Source organism: Pseudomyrmex gracilis, unplaced genomic scaffold, assembly GCF_002006095.1.
Source record: "Pseudomyrmex gracilis isolate BER0280 unplaced genomic scaffold, ASM200609v1 scaffold_454, whole genome shotgun sequence".
Taxonomy (NCBI): Eukaryota; Metazoa; Arthropoda; class Insecta; order Hymenoptera; family Formicidae; genus Pseudomyrmex; species Pseudomyrmex gracilis.
In genome coordinates, this window is record NW_018021038.1 from 29,541 (window position 1) to 53,097 (window position 23,557).

A 23,557-nucleotide genomic window follows, 5' to 3' on the forward strand; every position below is an offset into this window, starting at 1 on the left:
TACAGTAGGGGGAGTACTATATCATGCGGCTCCAGAGGAAGTATTTTTCGGAAATTTCTCTTTTGGAATTTTCCTGTACATTAAAGAAAACAGTTTAATGATTTTCTTTATACGTCTGTTTGTTGTCACTAATATGTTAATGACTACATGTATAAAATACATATAACAGTTAAGATAATTAAGATCATTGAAATGTTATTAAAATATTTCAATCCCAATTAATATCCCAAAAGTTGTAAAAGTTTCTCATGTGTACAGATCACAAAAATTTGTGTATAAAATAATATACACCTAAACTCGCAATAAAAATATTTACACACATGGTTAATTATCCAATTACAGATGCGTATGCTAATTATGTTTTCGTTTCGAAGCGAATTTAATTACTCGCGGGAACGTCAATTCGCAATCAATTTGCGTATCACGTGAACAGCGTTGCCGTGGAACTCGCGGCACTCGTGACGTCACGCGGTAGAGGGGGTAATTTACGTTTGGTGAGAAGAGTACGACGCGAGTCGTACCTCTCTACCTCTCTACTGCGTGACGTCACGTGCGCAAGTTCCACGGCAACGCTGCACGTGAACTAAGCTGCGTTCCGTTTCATGCATATGCGCGCATTTGTCTATACTATACGTGACGTGTACTATAGATAAATGCGCGCATATGCGTGAAACGGAATGCACTCCTATACGTTTCAGTACGTTGGAGTACAGAGGAGTGCATCGTATCGTTCCGCTCTAAGGGAAGGTTTTCTCTGAAATTTCTCTTCTGGTTGCTTCTACTACCGCGCGCCGTACTTTTTCGGTCTCCGCCAGCGGCCCGAGATTGAAGAAAAACGGCGCGCGACAGTAGGGACAGTCGGAAGAGAAATTTCCGAGAAATACTTCTCCTGGAGCGGAACGATATGGTGCACTCCTCTGTACGTTCCAAAATCTTACCTTGGTAACTGAAAACCATAGTACACGTGACGTAAAATATAGCATTTTAATAACCAAGGTAGGATTTTGGAACGTACCCCTGACAGTGAATATATCGGAACGCAGTCTAAAAGTGCATCCGCAAGGAAATGTCCGCATTCAGCAATACAATTTTCGTCTTGTCAACAACTGCTGTTGATTAAGGCCCGGTTTCACAATTGACGGTTAACTCGAATTAACGGAAGCCCAACTTGCTGAACTCGGCGTAACGCATCTTTTCTTCCTAAACATGAACTGTGATTGGTTGGTTAGCACAGATTTGACAAAGAAGATTGAACGCGTTAAACCGAGCTCAGCAAGTCGAACTTCGGTTAATTCGAGTTAAACGCGAATTGTGAAACCGGGTCTAAGTTAATTGGAGATGGTGAAAACGCGGGCGTAAGAGCCAATCACGAATTCGATTGCTTACAATGCAGCTCGTTCTGCTGAACGCAGCCAACAACTACGGTTGCGTTCAGTGTTGCTGCGAAGTCGCGTTTTCGCGTATGCGCACTGTACAGCCAATTAGATTCCCGTAAAAGCTGTGTTCTCGCGCATGCGCCTTTAAATGTAGCATTACTGCCGTACTAACTCCGACATTATTAAGGTTCTGTAAAGACCCAAATAATTTTTCATAATTAACACGTGGTGTGTTTTAATAATATTTGTTTAGTTGTTTAATAACATCTAAATAAAAAAATATTAAGAAGATAGGATTTAACCACAAATTAAAAAATTTGTTTGTACTTTGTTTTTTAATGGCTCCTGTAGCAATATTGGAATCCATACTGCAAAATTATTGCACTAATATTGCACAAATAAATAATTATAACATTTACTTACTTTTTTATCCTACGCTCTTTAACCTTTTCGGTCCCTACTGCGAGATCCCGCCAAAACTGTACATGTTGGTGCCCCTCATTTACGTGCATATATATGTACATTACTGCATTCTTCTAGCAGCACAGTGCGCATGCGCGAAAACGCGACTTCGCAGCAACACTGGTTGCGTTCCGAAATTCACTGCCATTACTGGAAATCTAACCTTAAAAAAACCGGGCGTTCTGAGATGCGCGTGCAACGTTGATGCACATACAAAAACAGAAAGAACAGAAATGAAAGTAATTAAAATGTCCGAAGCGGAAAACATGACAAGCTCGAAAGAATTGAAAGAGACTGGGAACACAAGAATTTGCAGAAGATGTGGAACAGCGTGCGATCCTCATAGCAAGCCGGGGTTAAGTTGCAGCGGGTGTGATGAAAACGTGCACATAGAATGCTTGAAAAGAGGCAGTCTTCCAGGTTCTTTTGTGGGAGATGTTTTCTTCGAACTTACTTGCGCCTCCTGCAGCCCGTTGGGCGAGGAGACGGTGATACGTGACAAAATGCCTTGGCTCACTGTCATCGTCTTGACACTTTACAATCTTCGCGAAAGATCCAGCGGCATTAGTAAACGGGGATACTTTCACTGGAAAAACGACATCAGTACCTTTGTGGAAAAGCACTGGGACGTACTGTTTCAAAAGACTGTGTACGTATTTTGTGTTGCACAATTGATCAACTTTTGATTTTTTTTTTTTTTGTTTTTTCCAAGTTGCACTTTTTTATTATCATAATAATCATTGTCTTGTTACATGAGTTATTGGATGTGATTAAAACATGCAAATATTACTTAGGAAGAAAAAGAAAAACTGGATTGGCACCATATCTGGAACACTGTCCCATTATAATAAGGCTTTTTTCAAATCTGGTACCAAGGAATTACAAGAAACTGGATGGTGGAAACTGTTGACCAATGATCCTCCTGAAATTCTTATTGCCAAAAGTAAGTGCACTCATATGATATACATAAAATACATATACTGATGCAAATTGCAACTGTAGAGAACATGAATAACATTGTTGCTCTTTTTATTTCAGATAGCAAAATGATCATGGATAAAAAGAAAAACTCCAAATTATCTGACAAATCGCTGGACAGTCCTGTAACATCTGATTCCAGTCTTTCCATTGGAGACGACAGCAATTGTAGCAGTGACCTATTTAGAAACAGAAACTCAATGTATTCTTCTATGTATGTTCAACCTACAGAGACAATATCTGAATTTCTTCTAGAAGATGAAGAGCCAACTGGTACTGATATAATAGATAGAAAAAAAAAAAAACAATACAGACAGTGTCCGCACACTGTTACTAGTCATTGTTGATAACAAAAGAAAAGACGTAGTGACAACTGTCAAGACACTACTGTATAACAAATGTTGGATTATTTAAATAATCACGACGTTTTCACAGATATGGAGGAAGACATAATGTTACGGAATGAGAATAACGTTCCATCTATCTCTGAGTTGATACAACATTGTCAATATGAGAACAGCTTCTCAGACTTGATGGATAGCTGCGACTGGTGGAATCCGATTGCTTTATCGCCAACTTGCATCGGCGACGATATTAAGAAACAAGAAGGATACAACGACGACAGCAACAGCAACAGTTCCATTTCCATGCACGAACAGCTTCCCGTTTCTCTGTTCAAAGTGACAGAACACCGTCAGTGGCCTTGGTCCAAATCATTTACCGGTAACAGTAAGTATCTCGAACTCGAAGCATAGAGATGCAAAATTCTACAGTCACGTTGCGTTTCAGATGAGAAAATGGCACATATGACCCGTCAGGAAGAAACGTATTTATTGCAAAAGCTCAGTAAGACTGATCTCGATAAAGCACCGCCGGCCGTTCGAAGACAGTATAGAAAGTTGGCCTTGCGGAAAAGAAAGAGGGAATACGGTCTCCCTTTGTTAGACGTCGATCACTTTGGATCGAAATCAGGATCGGAAGCGATGCCGTCGAGAGACAACGGTCGGGTGTTGGATCGATTCTTCAGCAGCGACGATCTAGGATACATTTTCGAGCAGAAGCTGCTCGGTTACAACGAGTCCACGTTCGTGTACAGTCCGTACACGCACAGACGATTAAAGCCGTTCATAAGAAGGGACACTTCTTGCGACCCGCTGTGGCTGAGAATTATGGATGAACTGTGCAGGAAAGTAAATAAAAACAATTCACTTTGGAAACCGTCTCCTCGGGCGTCTGTCGATTATTCCTACGTCAGACCGCAACACATCCCCGCGATCAACAATCTTTGCAGACAATTCTTTTGGCCTGGTATAGACTGTGAGTATCAACTTTTCTGTGCGAGTGACACGCACTCATACCCTGGCGTATATTCCAACAAGATTGTGTTCGTTTCAGTGACCGAATGCCTGCAGTATCCGGACTTCACGTGCGTTGTGTCATACAAGAAACTCGTCATCGGTTTTGCGATATTGGTCCCGTACGTCAGCTACAACGAGGCGTACATCTCGTTTCTCCTGACACGTCCGGAATGGCGAAAATCCGGCATCGGCACGTTCATGTTGTACCACTTGATACAAACCTGTTTGGGACAGGACGTCACGTTACACGTGTCCGCTACGAATCCCGCGTTGATATTGTATCAGAAGTTTGGTTTCAAGATACAGGAATTCGTTCAAGACTTTTACGACAAGTACATGCCGCCCAATTCGCGAGAATGCAGACACGCTCTGTTCTTACGTTTAAGCAGATGAGTGGACAAAATGTAAAAAATGTAAAATGTAATAAATTATTTCTCGCATTTGTAAAATATCGTCGTTAATTCTCGCTCGCCCCGCGCGTCACACGCTCACTTCTAATTCCCTTTCTTTCGTCCGCTTTTGTTCCAAGCAACCAAAATAATTTATGAGCTGTGGAAAAAGTCCATTTGCTACTCCGTTGAGAGAACCGATATATGTCGCTTAACTGGGTTAGCTGCTTGTACTCTTTCTGTTCCCGTTTATTTTGAGATGTACTATCGATCGTCGAAAAGGCGCCATAATTGAAGTTCGCGCCACGGCTGACGTAAAACGTTGACGTCATCGGAGAGGGCGCTGCGGTGCAGCGTCAATTCATTCTCGAAAGTTCCGGAAACTGCTGGACGGCGAGTTTATATATATATATACGAATCACGGTAGAGGGGTTACGCGACAGTTCAGTGCGATTTTGTACGTGATCCAGGAACGGTCGGTGTTTGGGTGTTGTTTGGCGTTAAAATTGCATTCATTGCTCATTTCTCTGTGTACTCTGTATTTTTGGTACTTTCCGTGTTTTAACGCTCAACAAACAATCACGGAATAAGATACAAAAGTAAGTAAAAAACAAAAATCAGACGCAGAAGGAAGAGGGACAAGGCTCCTCCGCGTTAACCTGTCCGCGATATTCGTGAAGTTAATGTGGTGCAAGATGGTACAAAATTCGCGATGAATCGTGATCGCTCTACGTGCGTGCATATGCATGATTCTCGATTTCGCGCGTGAAAAAAAAATAAAAAAAAACAAAAAAAAAAAAAATAAAAAAAAAAACAGAAGATAGACATCGTGACAACGGTTCTCTTTTCTCCGCGCGTGTTGTTTTGCCGATCCGCGGAAGATTTGCGATTCCGTTTTCTTGGCGCATCGCCGCGGTGGTTCGCGGGTGAAAAAAAAAAAAAAAAANAAAAAAAAAAAAAATAAAAAAAAAAACAGAAGATAGACATCGTGACAACGGAATGACAACGACGACGATGACCACGACGACGATTAACGGCAACGACCCAGAACCTCTCGCTCGTTCGCGCTCCGTCTCTCTTGAGGGTGGGGTATTTATTTTTGCGTTGCAGCTCACACACCGAATCTCGTGCGAACGAGCGAGAGACATTCGTCGCGTATTCGCAATCATCATCATTGCCAGAAATAGATATCGGTGAATACGTATGTACGTGGGTGTGTTGGAGCTTGCTTGCTTCTCTCTTTCTCGTATCGTTTCGAGAATCGGAGACGACGGAAAAAAAATGGCAGTAAATTCGTCGTCGTCGCGCGCGCGCGACGATCGGTCGCCGCTCGCGTTTCTCGACGGATCTAGCATGTTCTCTCTCGCTGTATATAATAATGAACGTGAGACACATACGCACGCGCGCGCGCGCGCGAGTGAGCGCGACGCGTGAAACATATGTGTTATTCTTTTCTCTCGAATTGTCGCGACTTATATATCCGCGCGATTCGTTTAACATCGAGTATATTACCGTCTTGCTAAAAAAATATGGCGGTAATGAGAAGATGCAATGTAACCGCGCACGTGATTTACAAATAAAGTGGACTCTGGCACTGTGTTTGTGTGTGTGCGTGCTCTGATACATATGTGTCAGAGTAAATTAAAATAGACTTCTATCGCACAATTTTTCACGTAGTTCTATATATCGTGTCGGAAAAAAGGGTTAAACTGTGTCAATTGGCTTGCGCGTATTTATACTGAGCCTTTTGTAAAGCTTAAATACAGACGTCTTTGTAGTGGCTGTAAAAAAAAAAAAAGAAATTTTATCTATGTCTGTATCTCTTTGGCTGTAAAAAAGAAGTTTATTTATAAATGAGAAAAAGAGAAGATAAAAAGTATCAAAGAACGTTGAATGTAAAAATTATTTATCTCAAGTCACATGTAAATAAATAATTGGAATCTTTGTTAAATTGTGGTTCAGATATCGGAGAACAGATCAATACACAAAAGAGACATCTAAGATAAATTCATGAATCAATCTTGGTATAAATAGAATTCTCAGGAGAAAATAAATTTTGATGCGAGGTCTTTTTGTCTCTCTTCTAGGTGATTGAAAAGTGAAAGTTCTTTTGAGATCTAGATAGGAAAATAAAAATCTTATTTTTCTCATAATTGAGATTTACAGTACAATAACACATGCAATATTTTTTGATATTGTTTCAGATTGAGTACAGAAGAATGGGAAAGGATTACTATAAAATACTTGGCATAGCCAAGGGAGCGAGCGACGAGGAGATCAAGAAAGCTTATAGAAAGTTAGCTCTCCGATATCACCCCGATAAGAACAGAAGTCCCGGTGCTGAGGAGAAATTCAAGGAGATTGCTGAGGCGTATGAGGTGCTGTCAGATGCCAAGAAGCGAGAGGTTTATGACAAGTTCGGCGAGGAGGGTCTGAAGGGAGGAGCATCGGCTGGAGGTGGTGGAGGAGGCGCCACGTATACTTTCCATGGCGATCCTCGTGCGACCTTCGCACAATTCTTCGGTTCGGCCAGTCCTTTCCACAATCTTTTCGAGTTCACCAGTACCGGTAATCGTGGAGGATTCGCTTTTCACGATGAAGACATGGACATCGACATGGATCCCTTCGGTATCGGCAGTATGGGATCGCAGCGACAAGGTGGCGCCTTCAGGTCGCACTCGTTCAACTTCGCGACTCCGAACACAGGTAAAGCGGGCGGCAAAGATCGCGCCCAGGATCCGGCTATCGAGCACGATTTGTACATAAGTCTGGAGGAGATTCTGCGCGGTTGCACAAAGAAGATGAAGATATGCAGACGAGTGATACAGCCGGACGGTAACTCCAAGAAAGAAGACAAGCTTCTTACGATCAATGTCAAACCGGGCTGGAAAGCCGGTACGAAGATCACGTTCCAGAAAGAGGGCGATCAGTCGCCCAGACGGGAACCGGCGGACATCGTTTTTATCATCAGAGACAAACCGCATCCCTTGTTCAGGAGAGAGGGCAGTGACATTAGGTACACGTGCAAGTTGTCCTTGAAGCAAGCTTTGTGCGGAAGTATCGTCGAAGTTCCTACGCTGACCGGTGAGAAGATACCGTTGAATCTGATGAGAGAAATTGTTAAGCCAAACACGGTGAAGAGGTTCCAAGGACATGGTCTACCGTTTCCAAAAGAACCGTCACGGAAAGGCGATCTACTCGTGTCATTTGACATCAAGTTCCCGGACACGTTGACCCAAAGTGCGAAGGATATATTGTATGACACGCTACCGAATTGAGCTCTTGATTGATCACAAAGAAAAACAAATAAGATCGTACTATATAAAGGAATATCGATGCAGTTTGATGGACATCTTTTAATCGTTCCGATCAACGGAAGTGATGACACGTTTCCATGTGCGTTCTAGTACATGAAGACGCGGAGACGCAGCAACGACGACGACCACGAGAGAGACTAACAATGAAAAACGATGAAAAACGATTGAGAACGATTAAATAAATTATATATATATATATGTATGTATAATAGCAATTTGCGTAGAAGCCAAATCAAACGACGAGTAATATTTTCATTTTCCTCGACGCTAAGTCAATATTTGATTACTGAATTTTTTTTAAGTTACTTTCGGCTAACTTGGCGTCTCTCTGAACAACGGCGCCCGAATTGGCCTCTACGCCCATATATAACGATAGTCTGATCGATCAATCGAAGAGACACAAGGCATGTATATTAAATAATTATAAAAACAAAAAGAATCATAAAGTTCGCGTTTATTGTAACGCCAAATTCGTGTGATTGTCGTGTCCGGATTACTTTTGTTTCCTCAATTACATTGTAGTTATTGTGTACGTCTGTAAATGCGTGCGTGGGTGCGTATATGCGTTTTACGATTATATGTACGAAGGCTACTGAACAGTGATAAGCAGTCAATCGCGTAACAATTATCGAGCATTTTGTATTTTTTAGCGATGTTGCGTTTATCCGGTGAATTGAAAACACATCGAAAAGGGACAGCCAAAAACAAAAAACAAACAAAAACAAAAAACAAAACTGTAGCAGAACATTTTTGCCTTAGGTCTTTGTAGGTTGGTTTCTTTTCGTACATACTCTGTCTATAATGAAAGAGAGAGTGTGTGTGTGTGTGCGTGTGTGTGCGCGCGGATCGGTTCCAATTGTCATAAGTTTGACGTCGAGCCGATGTTCCCGTTACGTAATGTAATCCTAAGTTTAATGGTTGATTAATTATTTGTACGCTTATATATATTATATAATATAATTAATTAAGTTACACACACGACTCAACATATCGTATATTTTCTCTCTATTGCCCTCAATTCCCCTATCCTGTATTTGTACACAAATATACGAGCGTAACATCGCGACACTCCTAAAATAGACGGCAAAGTGGGTGACGTCACGCGTATATCGCTCTCATCGTATCCCTCTCCCGAGACGCTTTTCCGTACGAAGCGAGGGAAGAAGCGCGTCCACTCCGCGTATAGCGATATCTCTGTTTTTCCTTTCCATATAAGAGCGTAAACTGACTACGGTATCGTTTCTTCCTTTTTTTCTGTTTTTTTTTCTTTTTATAAAATATTTTATGAAATGTTTATAAAACCTCATTTTTTTTGTTAAACTTTCGATAACCAGTAGGAAAAGGAGAGGGACAAGATTCAAGAAACTTAAGCGGATACTGGCAGTTCTATGTAATCTTTATCGATCCATTCGTCTTCGTCGGGCGGAGAAGCGATGCCGCGCGACACGGAGGTCATCAATGGCAAACCGGTCGGGCCCAACGTCAGGTACTTGATGAATCGGTTCGGAAGATTGTTATGCGCGTTTTGTGGTCCCAAGTCTCCCGCGTCCTCGCGCGAATGACTTCCCTTCGGCAACTTCTTCCCGAATCGGAAGCTCTCTGGCAGGCAATGATGCTGACGGCAGTAATAATCCTGGCCGTCCTCGGCGTAGCACCACGTGCCGTCCGGGAAATACGGATCGAGACCGAGGTCGTTGAGCTCGACGCGCGGCGAGTAATAAGCGGCGATGTCTCTTCGCCGACAGAATATAGCGCAAGCCATCCACGGCCGATCGGACTCGTGCAGCACCTGCAATCCCGGCGCCGTGCCGTCCAGCTCGGACAGCCGCTCGCTGAACAGGCCGCACTTGAGCGTGGCAAACTCGCCGATCGTTCTGCGCTTCTTCTTGCAGAGTTTCTCGTCCTTGCACAGAACCACGTCGTAATACAAGCCCTTGCAGTTCGCCGCTCCGCGATCGCGGTTCTTGCAGAATCGTCGCCGGACTCGCGCGCCTTTGGATTTCTGCAGACAACCGCTGCTGCAGGAACCCTCTTTCCACTCGCTCCAGCTGCCCTTCCAGTTGTCCTCGTCCGGGATGTCGATAATGGGCACGCACTCTCCACCGCGGCACTCTCTGCCGGACGCGCAGTGAGTTCCTTTGTACGATTGAGAAGTAAAATGAATTTTTTAGCTCAACCGAGTGCGAGAAACACACAAGTGACTACACAAGTGACAGTAGGAAAAACAAGAGAGGATTTACCATCCAGCGCCGGTCCCGCAAAGTAATATCCGCTCCTGCGGGGCGTTTCACACTGCAAGGATTGACAAGCCTGATAAAGCGTGACCACGTTCGCGTCCTTGTCACGCAAAAGCAACTCGCACTGCCTCTTGGCGGTCCATTCGCGACCGGGCAAATTGCGATACCGCGTATGATCGTCATCATCCGTGGTGTTACGCGGCTCGGGCCGATCCAGGAGGCAGGGTTTTGTTCGCGATAGCGTCTCCGCGACCTCGCGGCTGCATTCGGACCAGACCGTCTCGCCCCGAACGCCTCTGCTGGGTGACATTATGTAGCCGTCCTTCGGACACGCGTTGCCGATCGAATCGTGATGCATCCCTAAGCTTTCAAAAACGATTCGAGTTCGAGCACTCGCTGACTGATCGCGCGTTTATTATCGTTCGGTTTTGAAACTTACTTGTGGCCGATCTCGTGCGCGGCGATGTAGACAGACGTGAAGCCCGCGGACGGATATGGTTTTCCGAATTGATCGGTGACACCGAGTTCCGCGATCACGCAAGAGTAACGCGGTACGCACACGCCGCCGACGGTGGCCAGTCCCATGGTGGCGCCGTTTCGCTTCCCGTTCTCGAGCGCGTACAGATCCAATCCGGTCACGTACAGACCCAAATCCCAGTGACGCGGTTGATCGTCCTCCGGAGGATTGCGAGTCCTCGCGTAATCGCAGAACGAATCCAGCAGACTGCCTCTCTCGCCGCCGAAGTGCGGCAGATCCGGCGGCTGTTTCTCGATGATGTCCAGCCGCACCAGCGAGATGTCGATCGCGACACCGAGACTCGGATGACGATATAGCGCCTGAATGCTGTTCACGTAAGCCAGCAACATGTCGCGGATTTTCCCGTCGTCTCTGTCGAGAAACGGAGAGAACAAACGATACGCAGCCTCGTCAAAGAAAACGGCCAGTTCCAACGTCAAGTTGGCGCTTTCCGTTGCGGATGTTCGCACGAGACGTTGCCTCGTTGACTCGTCGAAGTTATCCAGATCGGCAACGAATCCAGATCTCGGCGATCGCTTGATCACGTGAGGCTCGCCGAGCGGAGAGTCTTCCTGAGCGACGTCGGCGAGCAAGGCCGATAACGCGGGACCGCGTCGTCGCAACGGCGTGATCTCCAGCGTGAAACTGTCCAGGAAGACGAGCCCGTGCTACAAAGACACACACCTGCATTTTTATCTTACATGTTTTTTTTGTCTACACCCACGCGCAGAGAAGAAGAATATAAAAGAGATGGCGGAAAAAGAGATAACTTTCACATCCTCGTCCTATAAAGAAAGAAATTTGTATCACCGACCAATCCCCGTTCCTGACAAAAGCTTATCGCCGCCGAGACGATCCGATCTTCGTGAAGATAATGGCACGGATCCGGCGCGTTCAGTCGCGACAGCTCCTCCGTGTTCCAGCCTCTGTGCTTCCACACTTGCAACCGAGGCGACGCGATTTTGTCGTTTCTACGCAGATTCAGCCTGACCAGCCGTCCGAAGACTTTGAAAGTTAACGGAATCTGCGTAAATCTCAGCGTCAACAATGGGACCACTTTGCTCTCTCGAGCTTTGGCGAAGTGAGCGCCGGACATCGCAACCGTGTAATTTGCAGATACTTAATCGCAAATTACGCGGTCTGTCGTCATTCGCAATTTGAGCGCGCAGTCCGGCGCTGGTTTAAGTAGAGCGAGTTCTTTTTTTTTTTTTTTGTTTTTTTAAGTCGTCGTCGATCGATCGACCTGGATTGAAGCCATTACGCGCACTCGTGCGTCGCGTTCGCGGTGCCGAGCGCGCGTAACGCGCGAGATCGATCAATCGACCGATTTAAAAAATTCTCTCGCTCAACGACGGATAAGAGAACAGACACACAACGTACCTCCGGCGCGCCTCTCGGATCCCGTATTGGCAGCAGTATCACTTCGATATCATCTCGCGCGTCGAGAGCGCAAACTTCGATCAGCACTATCGTCACCATCAGTATCGATCTTAGCGCGGAAGACGTCATCGTCTTCGTCGCGTTCAAGTACTTGAAAGAATATAAAAGTTAAGAACATTCTCTTTATATATATATGATTTTTAATATACATATGCATACCTCATACGCATATGTGGGTACATCCCACATATGCACATGCACATTCAGACGATTTTATAAAAACCCGCATATGCCTCTTTCAGTTATCGTGCGTGTGCACAAATCGCACACACACACATGCTGGCACCTGTATGTTAATCTTAAAGACGCTCGCGGTGTCGTTGACACCGGTTTCTATGATGTACGTTACTTCTTTCTACAAATGTGCTTCCTGATCCTGAGTCGTATTTGATATCAATTAATTAAAATAATTTGCACTATCCGGTGGCACTGGGATATTTTTTCCCAGGACGAAAAAAAAAAGATTCGTTGCTGATATGTACTCTTGCGAGATTCTCTCGCATATATGTTATAATTGAGGATTTGACCTGTTTGTAATTAAGTAAGGGAGAGATGGATATACAATAATTGGTTAAAAGTTCGAGATCGCAAAAATATGCAAATACATGCGGAAAACGAGAGAGATAAACTTTTATATTCTCGCGTAAGAATAATAGAAAATATATGTGTAATAATTTTTATCTTTAGAATTGTCATTGTATAACGATTGGTCTTACGTATTTGTGCAAAAATAAAATTCTCGTTTTCTGTGTACGTCACACATTTCATCGGTGATCTCGAACTTTTGACCGATTCTGTAAAAACGTCTCTTACGAGCACGAAAATTACAAACCTGCGTGATTATCTTGGCAGAGAAAACGACGACAATTATGTATTATTAATTAAGGGTTTGTAAAGTGATCGGGGGAAGAGGGGGAGAAAACATATCGCTAGAAAACTGCTGAAAAATGCGGGAAGGTAGAGAGTAAATGGAGTAAAAGGAAGAACACCATTACTTGGTACAAATAGTAATAGTATTAAAATATCTCAATAAAAACAATAAATAATAGTTGTGATCGATAATAAAATTAATTCGTCAAAGATTTCGGCAGTGTGTCTAGCGTGTGCTGGCAATGCTCGTTATTTTTTTTTGTTTTTGTTTTGTTTTTTTTTGTTTTTTTTATATTAACTATAAGTCTATAAATGACGCGCGTAGTATTATATATATATATATATATATATAGGAGCGATATATTAAATAATACGATACTTATCATTTTTTTGTTTTTTTTTTACAGTCTAGCGTATGACGATCCTTTCGTATGCATATACATATACATATGTACATATATATATATATACTTAACCAGGGATATATATCTCGAGCAACGTAAAAAAGAAAGGATCCCTTATACATAAATGTCGTGCCGACCTTTTTTTCTTTTTTTTTTTTTTCTCTCTGTATAGATAGTAACGCTTCTCCTTGGATGTTTTACTTGATTCTCTGCAGCACCGAAAGCAAAAAAGAACCTACCGTGAGTGATGTCCAATACGGGGCGCACCACTTAAAAACTGTATAAACTGACTCTTGCCTCCATTCTTTGGAATATATCGCACAAGTATCGTACAACGACGAGCGTGAGTAAGATGCGTACCAAAAAACAAAAACAAAACCACAAAAGAACGAATTTACTTTCAATCTTAAGATACGAGTGTACTTTACAAAGTGACTATTTTTTTTTTTTTTTTTTTTTTTTTTTACTTTTTTACCTTTTTAACGCGATTCTTTAACTCTATGAACCACAGTGAACACTTAGGTATTAAATTATCTTCCCGAGAAACGGTGGAAGATTGTTTTGTTGCAGCCGCAATATGTAAAAATTTGCAGCACGTACTTGCTACGAACACACGGAGGTTTCGCTGGCTTTGTGTCATATTCCGTTCTTAAGTTTTTTCTTTTGGTTTTCTTTTTCTTTTTTCTATCATGCCAATCGGTCAATCGTAATACGCCTGTAATATCAACTTGCCTCTCCGGCTTTGAAACATACAAATAATATATGTACATGCACACATACACACCCACATTATGATACATACATACAAACGTATGAGATTATTTTTTTTTTTTTTTTTTTTTTGTACATATATATTCGCGTACATGCGATATGATACATACATACATAAATTTTTTTTTATCTAGTGCGTCTATAAACGTCTCATAAATGCCACATACAATAATCGCGTCATGGGATATGTGTGTGTATATGTACAGGCGTAGATTACGAGACTTCTTGTTGTCCTATTTAACATTGGCGTTTCGATCTAGACCAGTTGAGACCAGATTTACAAAGAAACACATCGGTGACAATTGTTCGCAAAACCTTACCAAAAAATTTGATCATACTAATAGAATAATGATATTATAATAATACAGAGTAATATGTAATATATATGGTGTGTATAATATAATATAAAATAAATTAAAGTGCTATGTAAAATCGGTGAGTAAGATCTATTTAACCTCTCAAACCAGTTTTATTTAAATTCATTCATTATTGCATTCTTAGAACGGTATTCAACTTGGCTTGATGGCACAGATTTTTCTGTGTGATGCGGGATTTTATCAAGAAGAGCCTCGATATTCCCGTAACTAGTTTTTATTTTGAAGTCAAAACGTGGGAATTAATCAGTTCAATTAATAACACAATGCTATTGTTTTGTACAAATTGCGAACGATTCAGAAACATACTGTAATTCAGAAGCTTTTTTCACAAATTGATTCTATAAATAAAAAAGAAACTGGTAAGAATTATCAAAATAATAATTACCATACTTAACTTTTCGACTATTTGAATTATGTATAAATGGAGAAATACCGTTTAGGAATCATATTATTCAAAAAAACACTTGAGATTTTTTGGAATTTTTAACCTTCCTCAAATTGCTACTTAAATAATTACTAACTATAAATTAACAAAGTGCGAGAGACCTCTTTATAAGATAAGAGAGAAACTTACTCAATAATACCGATTTCTTTAATACAGATGTTTGGGAGGTTTCTGGTTTGAGGGATTAATAATCTTTTCAAGAGACAAAAGTTGAAAACATGCACAATATAGACGCTAACACATTTCATAACTTCGATTCACTTTTGACTTTGTGTAATCTGTTGTCTTACTAATTAGTCTCATAACTACGTTCATTGTGTAATATAAATGTATAATTTTTTTTTTTTTTTCACTCTATAAATGAGCCGTAAGCAACGATATTGAATCTGTCCAAGCGCTTAGCATTTCAGTTCAGGTTTTGTTTGTCTTTCCGGTCGATCAAAATCATACGAACTATCTCTCGCACATAATAAATACATAATAAACACATGCAGTATTTTAAAGAACGTGTCCTTATCAGAATATACAAGACAATTATTATCAATAATAACGAAACAAGAACAAAACGTAATTAATATGTCTGTATGTGTATAAATATAAATGACAACTCTTATATAAGAGGCGAGAAATAAATAAATGTGAAATAAACTTAAAAGCCAAAAAGAAAAAAACAACGCGCCATGTTTGCGTCCCCCTATACGTTACATGGATGAGAAAGAGCAAAAGAAATAACATATCGTCGCTGATCACATAGAAAATCCTCATTATTTTCGCCGCGAGAACAAAAGTTAAGACTGTTCGTCATTCGACGGCCACTGTCCGGAATGATTCCAGTCCCAATCTTTGCCCTTGGGACGAAATTTGCTGGTGCCCGCGGTAGTGCTCCAGTCGCGATGAAAAAACTTTTTCTTAAAGTGATGCCGCTCGGAATCCAGTTGTCGCTGATATTTCAGAGGTACGGACGAGCCGCATATGGAATTGCCGTTGGAGTTCAAGGGACGGGGACTGGTCGGCGAGGGTGTTCTCGGCGGTCCCAATGCGTCGTCGGGCGACGGCACCACCATCGGTGGTCCTGTCCCCATGCTGTCTGAGCCCATTCCACTGTCGGGGCTTGTATTTACTCCTTCTGTCGATCGTCTACGTTTGTCCAGTTCTGTGGAAGCAAACGCGACCAAGCGATCAAATCCTGAACTAATGCGGTCTTGCCAATCAGCTTCCCCATCTGCAAAATAAACCTCAATTACTCGCTGTAACCGGCGTCGCGTGAAGCATCGAGCAAGCGAAGAGAAATATAAATGTACATATATAACATCAATTTTCATAAAAATAAGCCATCGCGCGCGATTCGAAGTGGTAAATTTTCTTCATTTTTTTAGGTAGAGCAAATTTTGTCGATTATTATTATTCTTCTGCTAAAACGAGTGCAAATTTAAATATGCACTAATATTAACGTGATTTAAATGTGCGCGCGCGATTTACCAATTGAATCGAAAAACAGTTGTATATTGAAAATAGAATATTAAGATGGAGGAAATAATAAGATCACAATTTTTCATGCAACATGCAGTAAAGGTACAGTCCACCAATTAGAACATATTTATTGCTGGAACTCTCACATTCAACATGCGTACTCATAGATATACTTCATATATATGTATATATAATAGAATTATGTTTTTGAGAGTCTGGCTTATTTTTATGGAAATTTGTTTTATTTTTATTTTTAACCAGCCTTTCGCGTTTTTTTTTTTTTTACATAGAGAAGGGATATATACGCTGCTCGCGCGCACGCCTGTATAAAGGAATTAAATTTTTCTTTTTTTTTTTAATTATATACGTATAAAAAAATTTTCGAATAGCAAAGTTAATTTTGACCCCCGTGGGACAACTCACCGGTGACAAAACAACGTACCGACGAACCAACCCACAGGGCAGCCGTACTTTTTCATTTCTCCCTCTGATCTGAGTGTGTGTGTGTGAGTCTCAATCTCTAATAAAACAAGCTTCAGGGGGGTTTCTGAGATCGAGTGTGTGACAGACAGAACTAACCAGAACAAACAGCTCTACAGTGCATCTAACAAATACAGCAAACAACAACGAAAATAAATATAAATAAAAAGAATCAGTTACCAACTCCAATAAAAAGTAAGCTAAACCATTAGTGCATAAATAAATTGTAGGATGCATTTAGCGCATAAACTAATGATATAACAGTATATCTACAAGAACCTAAAAAGGGAAGAAAACGCTTAGCATTGTACAAAGCGAACAGTTCGCTTGTTATGCGCGATGACACAACCAGTCTTGTATCTTGACAATTGACAATAAAATCAGACAAATATATATAATAATAAATATTCTTGCAAATTTAATTGACCAGATATCAAATACTTCATTACTGAATTACTTCGATATGTTTTTTTGCCTCCGCAAACCACATTCAAACTCAAAACAAAGTTTACTGGAATTTAAATCTCTACACGCGCGTATCCAAGCATTTTATCGAATTATAAATCTCGTCGTACAGAAATTTGTCTACTTTCTTCTAGCTACTAAATAAATTCGAGAAGCACAATTGGAGTGTGTAGATTCTCATTCCGAAGCATATTAAATATATGTTTTTATACACTAAAAGTCTAACGAGATATCTAATATTTCGAAAAGTCCCAAGATAAGCGTCAGAATCATTTTCTCTTACCGTCATCACCGATGACATTTCGGTGTCTTTGGGTCGCCATTTGCGGCTCGTCGACCAGCGGCGTCGACGTGTTAGAATGCGGTTCCACGAGAGGACTCAGCGGCGCTCCGCTTGTGCTCACGGACGATACTTCTGTTTTTATCGACGTCAACGATTGCGACTGGCAAATCGCGGTACCGTTCGACGTTGCGTTGCCGTTACTATTACCATTACTACTACTACTGTTCGTTGCGTATCGCGGATACGGATGAAACCTACGAATGTAAAAAAGCCATTACATCTGATTATAAATTTGTTTCTTTAAATTACGAGAGGATTACACCTCGTCGCGCGTTCAATGCTACTACCGTTTATTGTTGGAAAGAGCCGCGTCGATCTTGCTGCTATTATTATTATTATTATTATTATGAATGTTCACTATTCGAGCGTGTAACGACGCCGCGAGTCCTTCTACGGGCAATAGTTCTCCGTTTAGCGTGCCCTGAGATGAATGCGACGGCAGCACCGACGGATGGGACTGCGTGAGCGACTGAGATGGATTATCCAAAAAATAGGACTCGTGGTAGGGCTTGATATCCGCTCGCGGTAATTGAACTGTCGTGTACCTGCAACAAATGTTAAATTTCCTCAACCAAAATGTTGCTACAATCCAAACAAACCCGAATAAAGAGAATACCTCTGCGATTGCGTCACTGGAGTAAAGAGAACCGATGATCTTGAACCAGTAGTGGACGTTGTGGTGCAGGCTGCCGAAGTGGGCGCGTAACTGGCCACGTGCGCCAAGGTCGACAAGCCGGCATCTCCCTCGGCGCTCGCTGGCCTGCTGATAGGCGAGTACGCGGCCTCGGGTCTCATGATCGTGCTCATATCAACGGTGGCGTTTATTATCGACTGATTCGAAATCTCCAACGTTCTCTCGATCTCTCCGCTGACGAGGTCGCCGATTGTCCTGGTGCCGAGTATTCCGCTACTCCCATTCAGCGCGAGCCGATTGTCGTGACCTGATGATTGTCTTGTGTCGATCGTCGACCTGTCGGACGACGTTAGGTGGGACGACGAGAGGCGTTCCTGCGAGAGATGACGACGAAGCGCCAGTTTAGCGGGTGAAACCTGAAAGATGATCTTGTTACACGCGTTGTGAGAAATATTGTTTAATTTAAAAAAAAATAAAATTTTTAACATTCAACACTGTTGGACAAAATCGTGTCATTAACCGATCCGGTGAACTTACTTGTGTGTAATCCGGAGTGGATACATTCGGTGGCAACGGTGGTGGTGCGCGCTGCTTTCTCTCCGGCTCGGGCTGACTTTGCGACTGTAACTGTAGCTGTTGCTGCTTATTTCTGTTCTGCTGATCCTCGTTCAAAACGCTCGTGATGATGCTCTTCAGTCTGTCCTCGAAATTAGCGACCCTCGGTGGTTCTTGATTTCTATCCGACGCGTCCTTATTGACCGACTGCGATAGGGTGGACGAAATAGAAGACGGCGCGGTAGAGAAACTGAGAGACGCCTGTGGCAATCGAGTTCTGCCGTTCACGCTCGGTCTACTCGGAATACGACCCGCTTCTATTTGCCTTCCCGTCTCCAGAATCTTTTGCGCCAGTATCTCCGGATTGTTTTCCTGTATCTTTCCTATATCCGGAACATCGGGCCAGTCCTGCGACCTCAAACGGCCTTCCCTTTTGCGTATCGTTCCGGCTTTGCTGACCTGCTGCTGCTGCTGCTGATGCGAGTTCTGCGAGATCTTATTTCCTATCGCGTCTCTCTGTTGCTGGACGATCGCGGCCGCCTGCTTCTCGCTACTCGTTCTTTCCAGTACATTTAATTCGTGTTCGAGTTTCGAAACCTGTATTGCACAAAGCAAGTTTTTCTCCGATTAAACTCACAAAGAAAATAAAATTTCTCTCTGCTTTTAAGTACAAATTAGACGTATGTGTCTGTCTACTTATTACTACATCTAATACAAGAAAAAATGAGAAAACAAAAAGAAGAAAGATGAGAAATATATAAAGCAAAGATTAAGTGAATAAAATTTCATCAAATAACAAGATACACACTTGTGAGTGCAATCGTTTGCGTTGCGACATGGTTGCAAAGATTTCCTTCAGTATGTAATCCTGCGTGAGCGATTGCGGTGGATTTGTCATGCCGTTTGCGTGACCGTTGTACTTCTCCTGCAGTTCTTGATGTCTAAGCGCAACCAGCCTGCTCTGCTCGCTCTCGATATTCGCCACTTGCGCTTGCAACTTGCTCGCTTTAGCTTGCAGCTGTTTGTGTCTTAAAACTATTTCCTTGGCCTTCGCCAATAGATCCCCGGGTGACGTAGCATTAATACCTAATTCAGTCATTCTAGCCTTCAAGAGAGCCACACTATCGTCTATCAGAACTTTGATTTGTTTCTCTAACTGCGCCGCTCTCGACTGAAGCCTCGAGTTTCTCTCCCTTTCCTTCGCGATATCCGTGTTAACCGATATTTTGTAAGAAGGCGTTCTCATTGACTCCAACATAAGCATGAATTGGTCCCTGATAAAAGATTTGGTTTTGTTTGTTTGTTTGTTTTTTTTTTTTTTTTCATACACATTATGCGACTTAACGTAGAAACGATACAAAGATCATAAAAAGAGAGTCAATCTTACCTGTACAAGTCCAAAAGTATTTGTAGAGCGTAAGGAGTCGCGGACGGAGCGGGCGGTATACTGAGTTCCTCGTGCACCGAAGTGGAATGCGATTGCAAAGAAAGCGACAACGAAGACAATTGTTGATCTACACAACCGGGCGGGGGCGGTGGTTTCTTTCCGAGAGCTTGAGGCGACGTGCTGAGCAAAGTCTGACTGTGCAGCAGATCCAATCCGGATATATTGATCGCCTTCTTGGGCTTGGACTTCTTGACGCCTCGTCCTCTCTGTCTACCTCTGGCGGGAGCTCTAATACCGTTCGTTTTCTTATTGAATTTCCGCCGTATTTTGTTCGCCTGTCGACGACTTTTCGTGCTACCGTTGTCGTCCAGATCAGAATCGCTGTTAGTCCCCAGCTGCTCCGAATTATTCGGACTGTCCAATTGCCTCGAAAGGTCTCTCTTGGCTTTGTCACCTCTCTCGCTTCTATTAGAAACCCTACTACTATTGCTGGCAGTGTTACTTATCACAGAATCAGAATTTTCATCAGAGCCACCTTGTTTATTGTTCTTCAAGCGGTGGAAGTAACGTTCTAACTTAGTACGATCAATTACGTGCAAATAATACGACACGGGCTTACAGGTCCAAGAGACGGAACCTTTTAACGGCGACATTTCCGACACGTGCATTATCGTGCCAATATCTATTACAAACAGAAAGATCAGGATTTGATCCAGAATTCAAAACACAGTTGAAGAAAAATATTAGCAAGAATAGAAGATATATTTACCGCTCAAGTTCCTATCTGTTATACGAAAGTTTAACGGACAGAAGGACTTCGACGATACTATGCGCGCGCCATCCCGCAAATCAGCGAAACGCTCCTTCAATTGATGATCAACTGTTGGACCAAACGCGAAGTTGTTCACGAACACTATCGTAGCCCCGGTAATACTTTCGCGATGTTCGTCCGCTAAAAAGTCTCCTTTTACAAGACGATATTCCCCGCATCTCTTCCCGTACCAATTTAACCATTTTCGAAAGTTTATTTCCATGCTCTGTAATAATGATAACAAAATGGCATCAACTACACGTCTAATATACAACGTAAATTATGTAATCTAGCAATTTACGATCATATTTTTGTTAATTTGTGCTCGTGTTGTACCTGGGCGTATTTTGAAGGTACGTCGGCCCTTTCTACACCGATACATATTTTACACATAGTCGCGGCCGCCATCTGAAGAACAACTTGGCCAACTCCGGAACCCAGATCAACGAACACATCTTCGCCCGTCACCTCAATTTGATCGATCATTTGAGACACAAGCTCGTAACTCGTTTCGCCGTAAACCTCAGGCGAAAAAGGCTCGTACTGATTTAGCTTGTCCGGTTCGACCACAGCTTGATTGTATGTTTGCTGAAGTATATGACGAAGCAAGCCTCTGCTAGGTCTCTTGTTTAGTCTCTGAAATGGCAGACTAGTGCCTTTTTCCTGTAAACACGTTCGCCACCGCAAAAAAAACGTGTAAGAGCGACGTCAACAAAAGCAATACGCAACATATTCTGACAATCAAACAAAAAAATAAAAAAATAAAGAGAAACCAAATAACATACCAATTGTACTAAGCTATCGATGGCTCTATTGAATCTGTCGCACAAGCTTTTCATACTTTCGTAATCTCTCGGATCGTAATTACAAAGAATATTATTTTCTAAAGGTAACTTCAAATCTGGCAGATCCTCGCAAACCCATCGCATAGTTTCGATAACATCCAATGCTCCATCGTGTCGATCCTGCAACATATACAACGGTTACATTACAAGAATAACACAGAAAGGGGATATATATATAAAAAAAAGTTCTCAGAAGCGACACAATGGTTGTAAACAAGATTAAGTAGACGTGATATTGAACAGACTAAACAAACCCGTATCATCTCTACTATAATATCTACAACCCAGTGTTAAATTTATTCACTCATACAAAAAGATCTTACAAAATCTGTTTTTTTTTTCTTCTTCTTTTTCGTTTTGCGAATTTTACTCACTGATCCCGATCCGGAGGTGAGCGGCCACTGATACACAATGGGTTCTGCTCCTGCTGGCGAGTGTAATCGCAACTCCATTTTAACTGGCTAATTCTTTCCCACGTGCCTATGTGTATATCGTATTATCAAACCGAACGAAATGAGGGAAACGAGATGATCGTACGCGCGCACGCACGCACGCACGCACGCACCCAGGTACGCACGTACGCACGTACGCACGTACGCACGCACGCGAGATGCCGATCCGTTACACGCGGATCCGAGGGATCCGTCGGGATCGTTCGTTCCCTTCGCCCCCGCGAAGTGATGTAACTCGGTGGCGAATCGTCAAGGTGAGCGATGCCGTCGTCGGTCGGTGATCGACGAGTTCGACGATTGGGTCGAGCGACGGCGAAGGCAGTGCTAAGCGACGTGAGTGACAAACGATGCGACGACGTTCGACGACGGTCCGGATCGATTCGCCAGGACGCGCTGATCCAGGTCGCATAAAACAACGTGCGTCGATCCCCCCCCTAGTGCTTGGCCAGAGACTATTTCCTCGGACGCGATAACGTCCGAGCACGCATGGCCAGCTACGAGCTCGTCCACGGGATGAGGAGGGTTATCTCCAGCTTCGCGCGACGTTGAAAATACAAACGATCTCGAGTGCGGGATCGCGCGCACAAGGACCCCGGGGACGTTGGCGATAACGGGGTCGGGGAGTACGTCGTGGAGACCGCCAGGAACGCGCCGTTGATACGCGACAGCACGAAAACACTCACTAAAAAACACGGGCTATTGTGTGCAGTACGCCGTGAAACAGCGCTCGGGGGGGATGACGACACCAAAACATGGCGAACGTAGCGTCATGCCTCTTCCAACTGCCGTGCGTACCCGAGCGGCAGCACATCCGGTCCGGATCGTCTCGGGCATTCCCCTCGCTCGCCCGTTCTGCCGTTCTCTCTGCCTACGTGATCGCGGTCGCGCGGACCTTTATCGAAACGTCGTATTGTTCCCCGACGTGATATTCTCTTGAGTAATACGTTGCATTATAAATCAGGCGCTTTATTTCCGCTTCCGGGTTAAGTTTCCTGTTTATTTATGTATTTCTTTCTTTTTTCTAGCTCGTGACGCGCGTGCACCGCATTTTTTGCAATTGTTTACAGTTATTCCTGCGGCATGTAGCAAATTTATTAAATGTCCTTGATAGAGAGAGAGAGAGAGAGAGAGAGAGAGAGAGAAAGAAAATTGCGAGAAAAATGTTTAAACTCAT

At 42.8% G+C, this 23,557-nt stretch overlaps 4 protein-coding genes across 7 annotated transcripts; 2 read left to right on the forward strand and 2 right to left on the reverse strand.

Moving 5' to 3' along the window:
- Positions 1-1,996: 1,996 nt before the first annotated feature.
- LOC109860721 (cysteine-rich protein 2-binding protein) lies at positions 1,997-4,593 on the forward strand. The gene is made up of 6 exons (XM_020439994.1): positions 1,997-2,487; positions 2,633-2,781; positions 2,877-3,089; positions 3,252-3,545; positions 3,606-4,133; positions 4,212-4,593. Exons 1-6 carry the CDS (start codon positions 2,072-2,074, stop codon positions 4,565-4,567), a joined length of 1,956 nt encoding a protein of 651 aa, XP_020295583.1. The 5' UTR covers positions 1,997-2,071; the 3' UTR covers positions 4,568-4,593.
- Positions 4,594-4,980: 387 nt separating this feature from the next.
- On the forward strand, positions 4,981-8,315 carry LOC109860725 (dnaJ protein homolog 1). 3 transcript variants are annotated; one of them, XM_020440000.1, is made up of 2 exons: positions 4,981-5,162; positions 6,768-8,315. In XM_020440000.1, the coding sequence occupies exon 2, from the start codon at positions 6,783-6,785 to the stop codon at positions 7,839-7,841; it is 1,059 nt and encodes a 352-aa protein (XP_020295589.1). In that variant the 5' UTR covers positions 4,981-5,162; positions 6,768-6,782; the 3' UTR covers positions 7,842-8,315. The 3 variants fall into 3 exon arrangements, with proteins under 3 accessions (XP_020295589.1, XP_020295591.1, XP_020295590.1); XM_020440002.1 differs by lacking the exon at positions 4,981-5,162 and adding an exon at positions 5,597-5,756; XM_020440001.1 differs by lacking the exon at positions 4,981-5,162 and adding an exon at positions 6,008-6,650.
- Position 8,316: 1 nt separating this feature from the next.
- Positions 8,317-14,171, reverse strand: LOC109860720 (A disintegrin and metalloproteinase with thrombospondin motifs 2). The gene is made up of 6 exons (XM_020439993.1): positions 12,234-14,171; positions 12,015-12,164; positions 11,449-11,658; positions 10,557-11,302; positions 10,121-10,482; positions 8,317-10,016 (listed from the first exon to the last, which is right to left on the reverse strand). The coding sequence occupies exons 1-6, from the start codon at positions 12,261-12,263 to the stop codon at positions 9,247-9,249; spliced, it is 2,268 nt and encodes a 755-aa protein (XP_020295582.1). The 5' UTR covers positions 12,264-14,171; the 3' UTR covers positions 8,317-9,246.
- Positions 14,172-14,238: 67 nt separating this feature from the next.
- Positions 14,239-23,387, reverse strand: LOC109860719 (histone-lysine N-methyltransferase, H3 lysine-79 specific). Of its 2 annotated transcripts, XR_002250858.1 has the most exons (12): positions 22,306-23,385; positions 21,872-22,051; positions 21,423-21,749; positions 21,045-21,312; positions 20,276-20,957; positions 19,697-20,162; positions 18,871-19,485; positions 18,316-18,749; positions 17,987-18,244; positions 17,640-17,893; positions 16,835-17,015; positions 16,078-16,163 (listed from the first exon to the last, which is right to left on the reverse strand). XR_002250858.1 is itself a non-coding variant. In XM_020439992.1 (11 exons), the coding sequence occupies exons 1-11, from the start codon at positions 22,381-22,383 to the stop codon at positions 15,730-15,732; spliced, it is 3,996 nt and encodes a 1,331-aa protein (XP_020295581.1). In that variant the 5' UTR covers positions 22,384-23,387; the 3' UTR covers positions 14,239-15,729. The 2 variants fall into 2 exon arrangements, 1 of the variants encoding a protein (XP_020295581.1); XM_020439992.1 differs by lacking the exon at positions 16,835-17,015 and having other exon boundaries at positions 14,239-16,163; positions 22,306-23,387.
- Between the last annotated feature and the right edge of the window lie 170 nt (positions 23,388-23,557).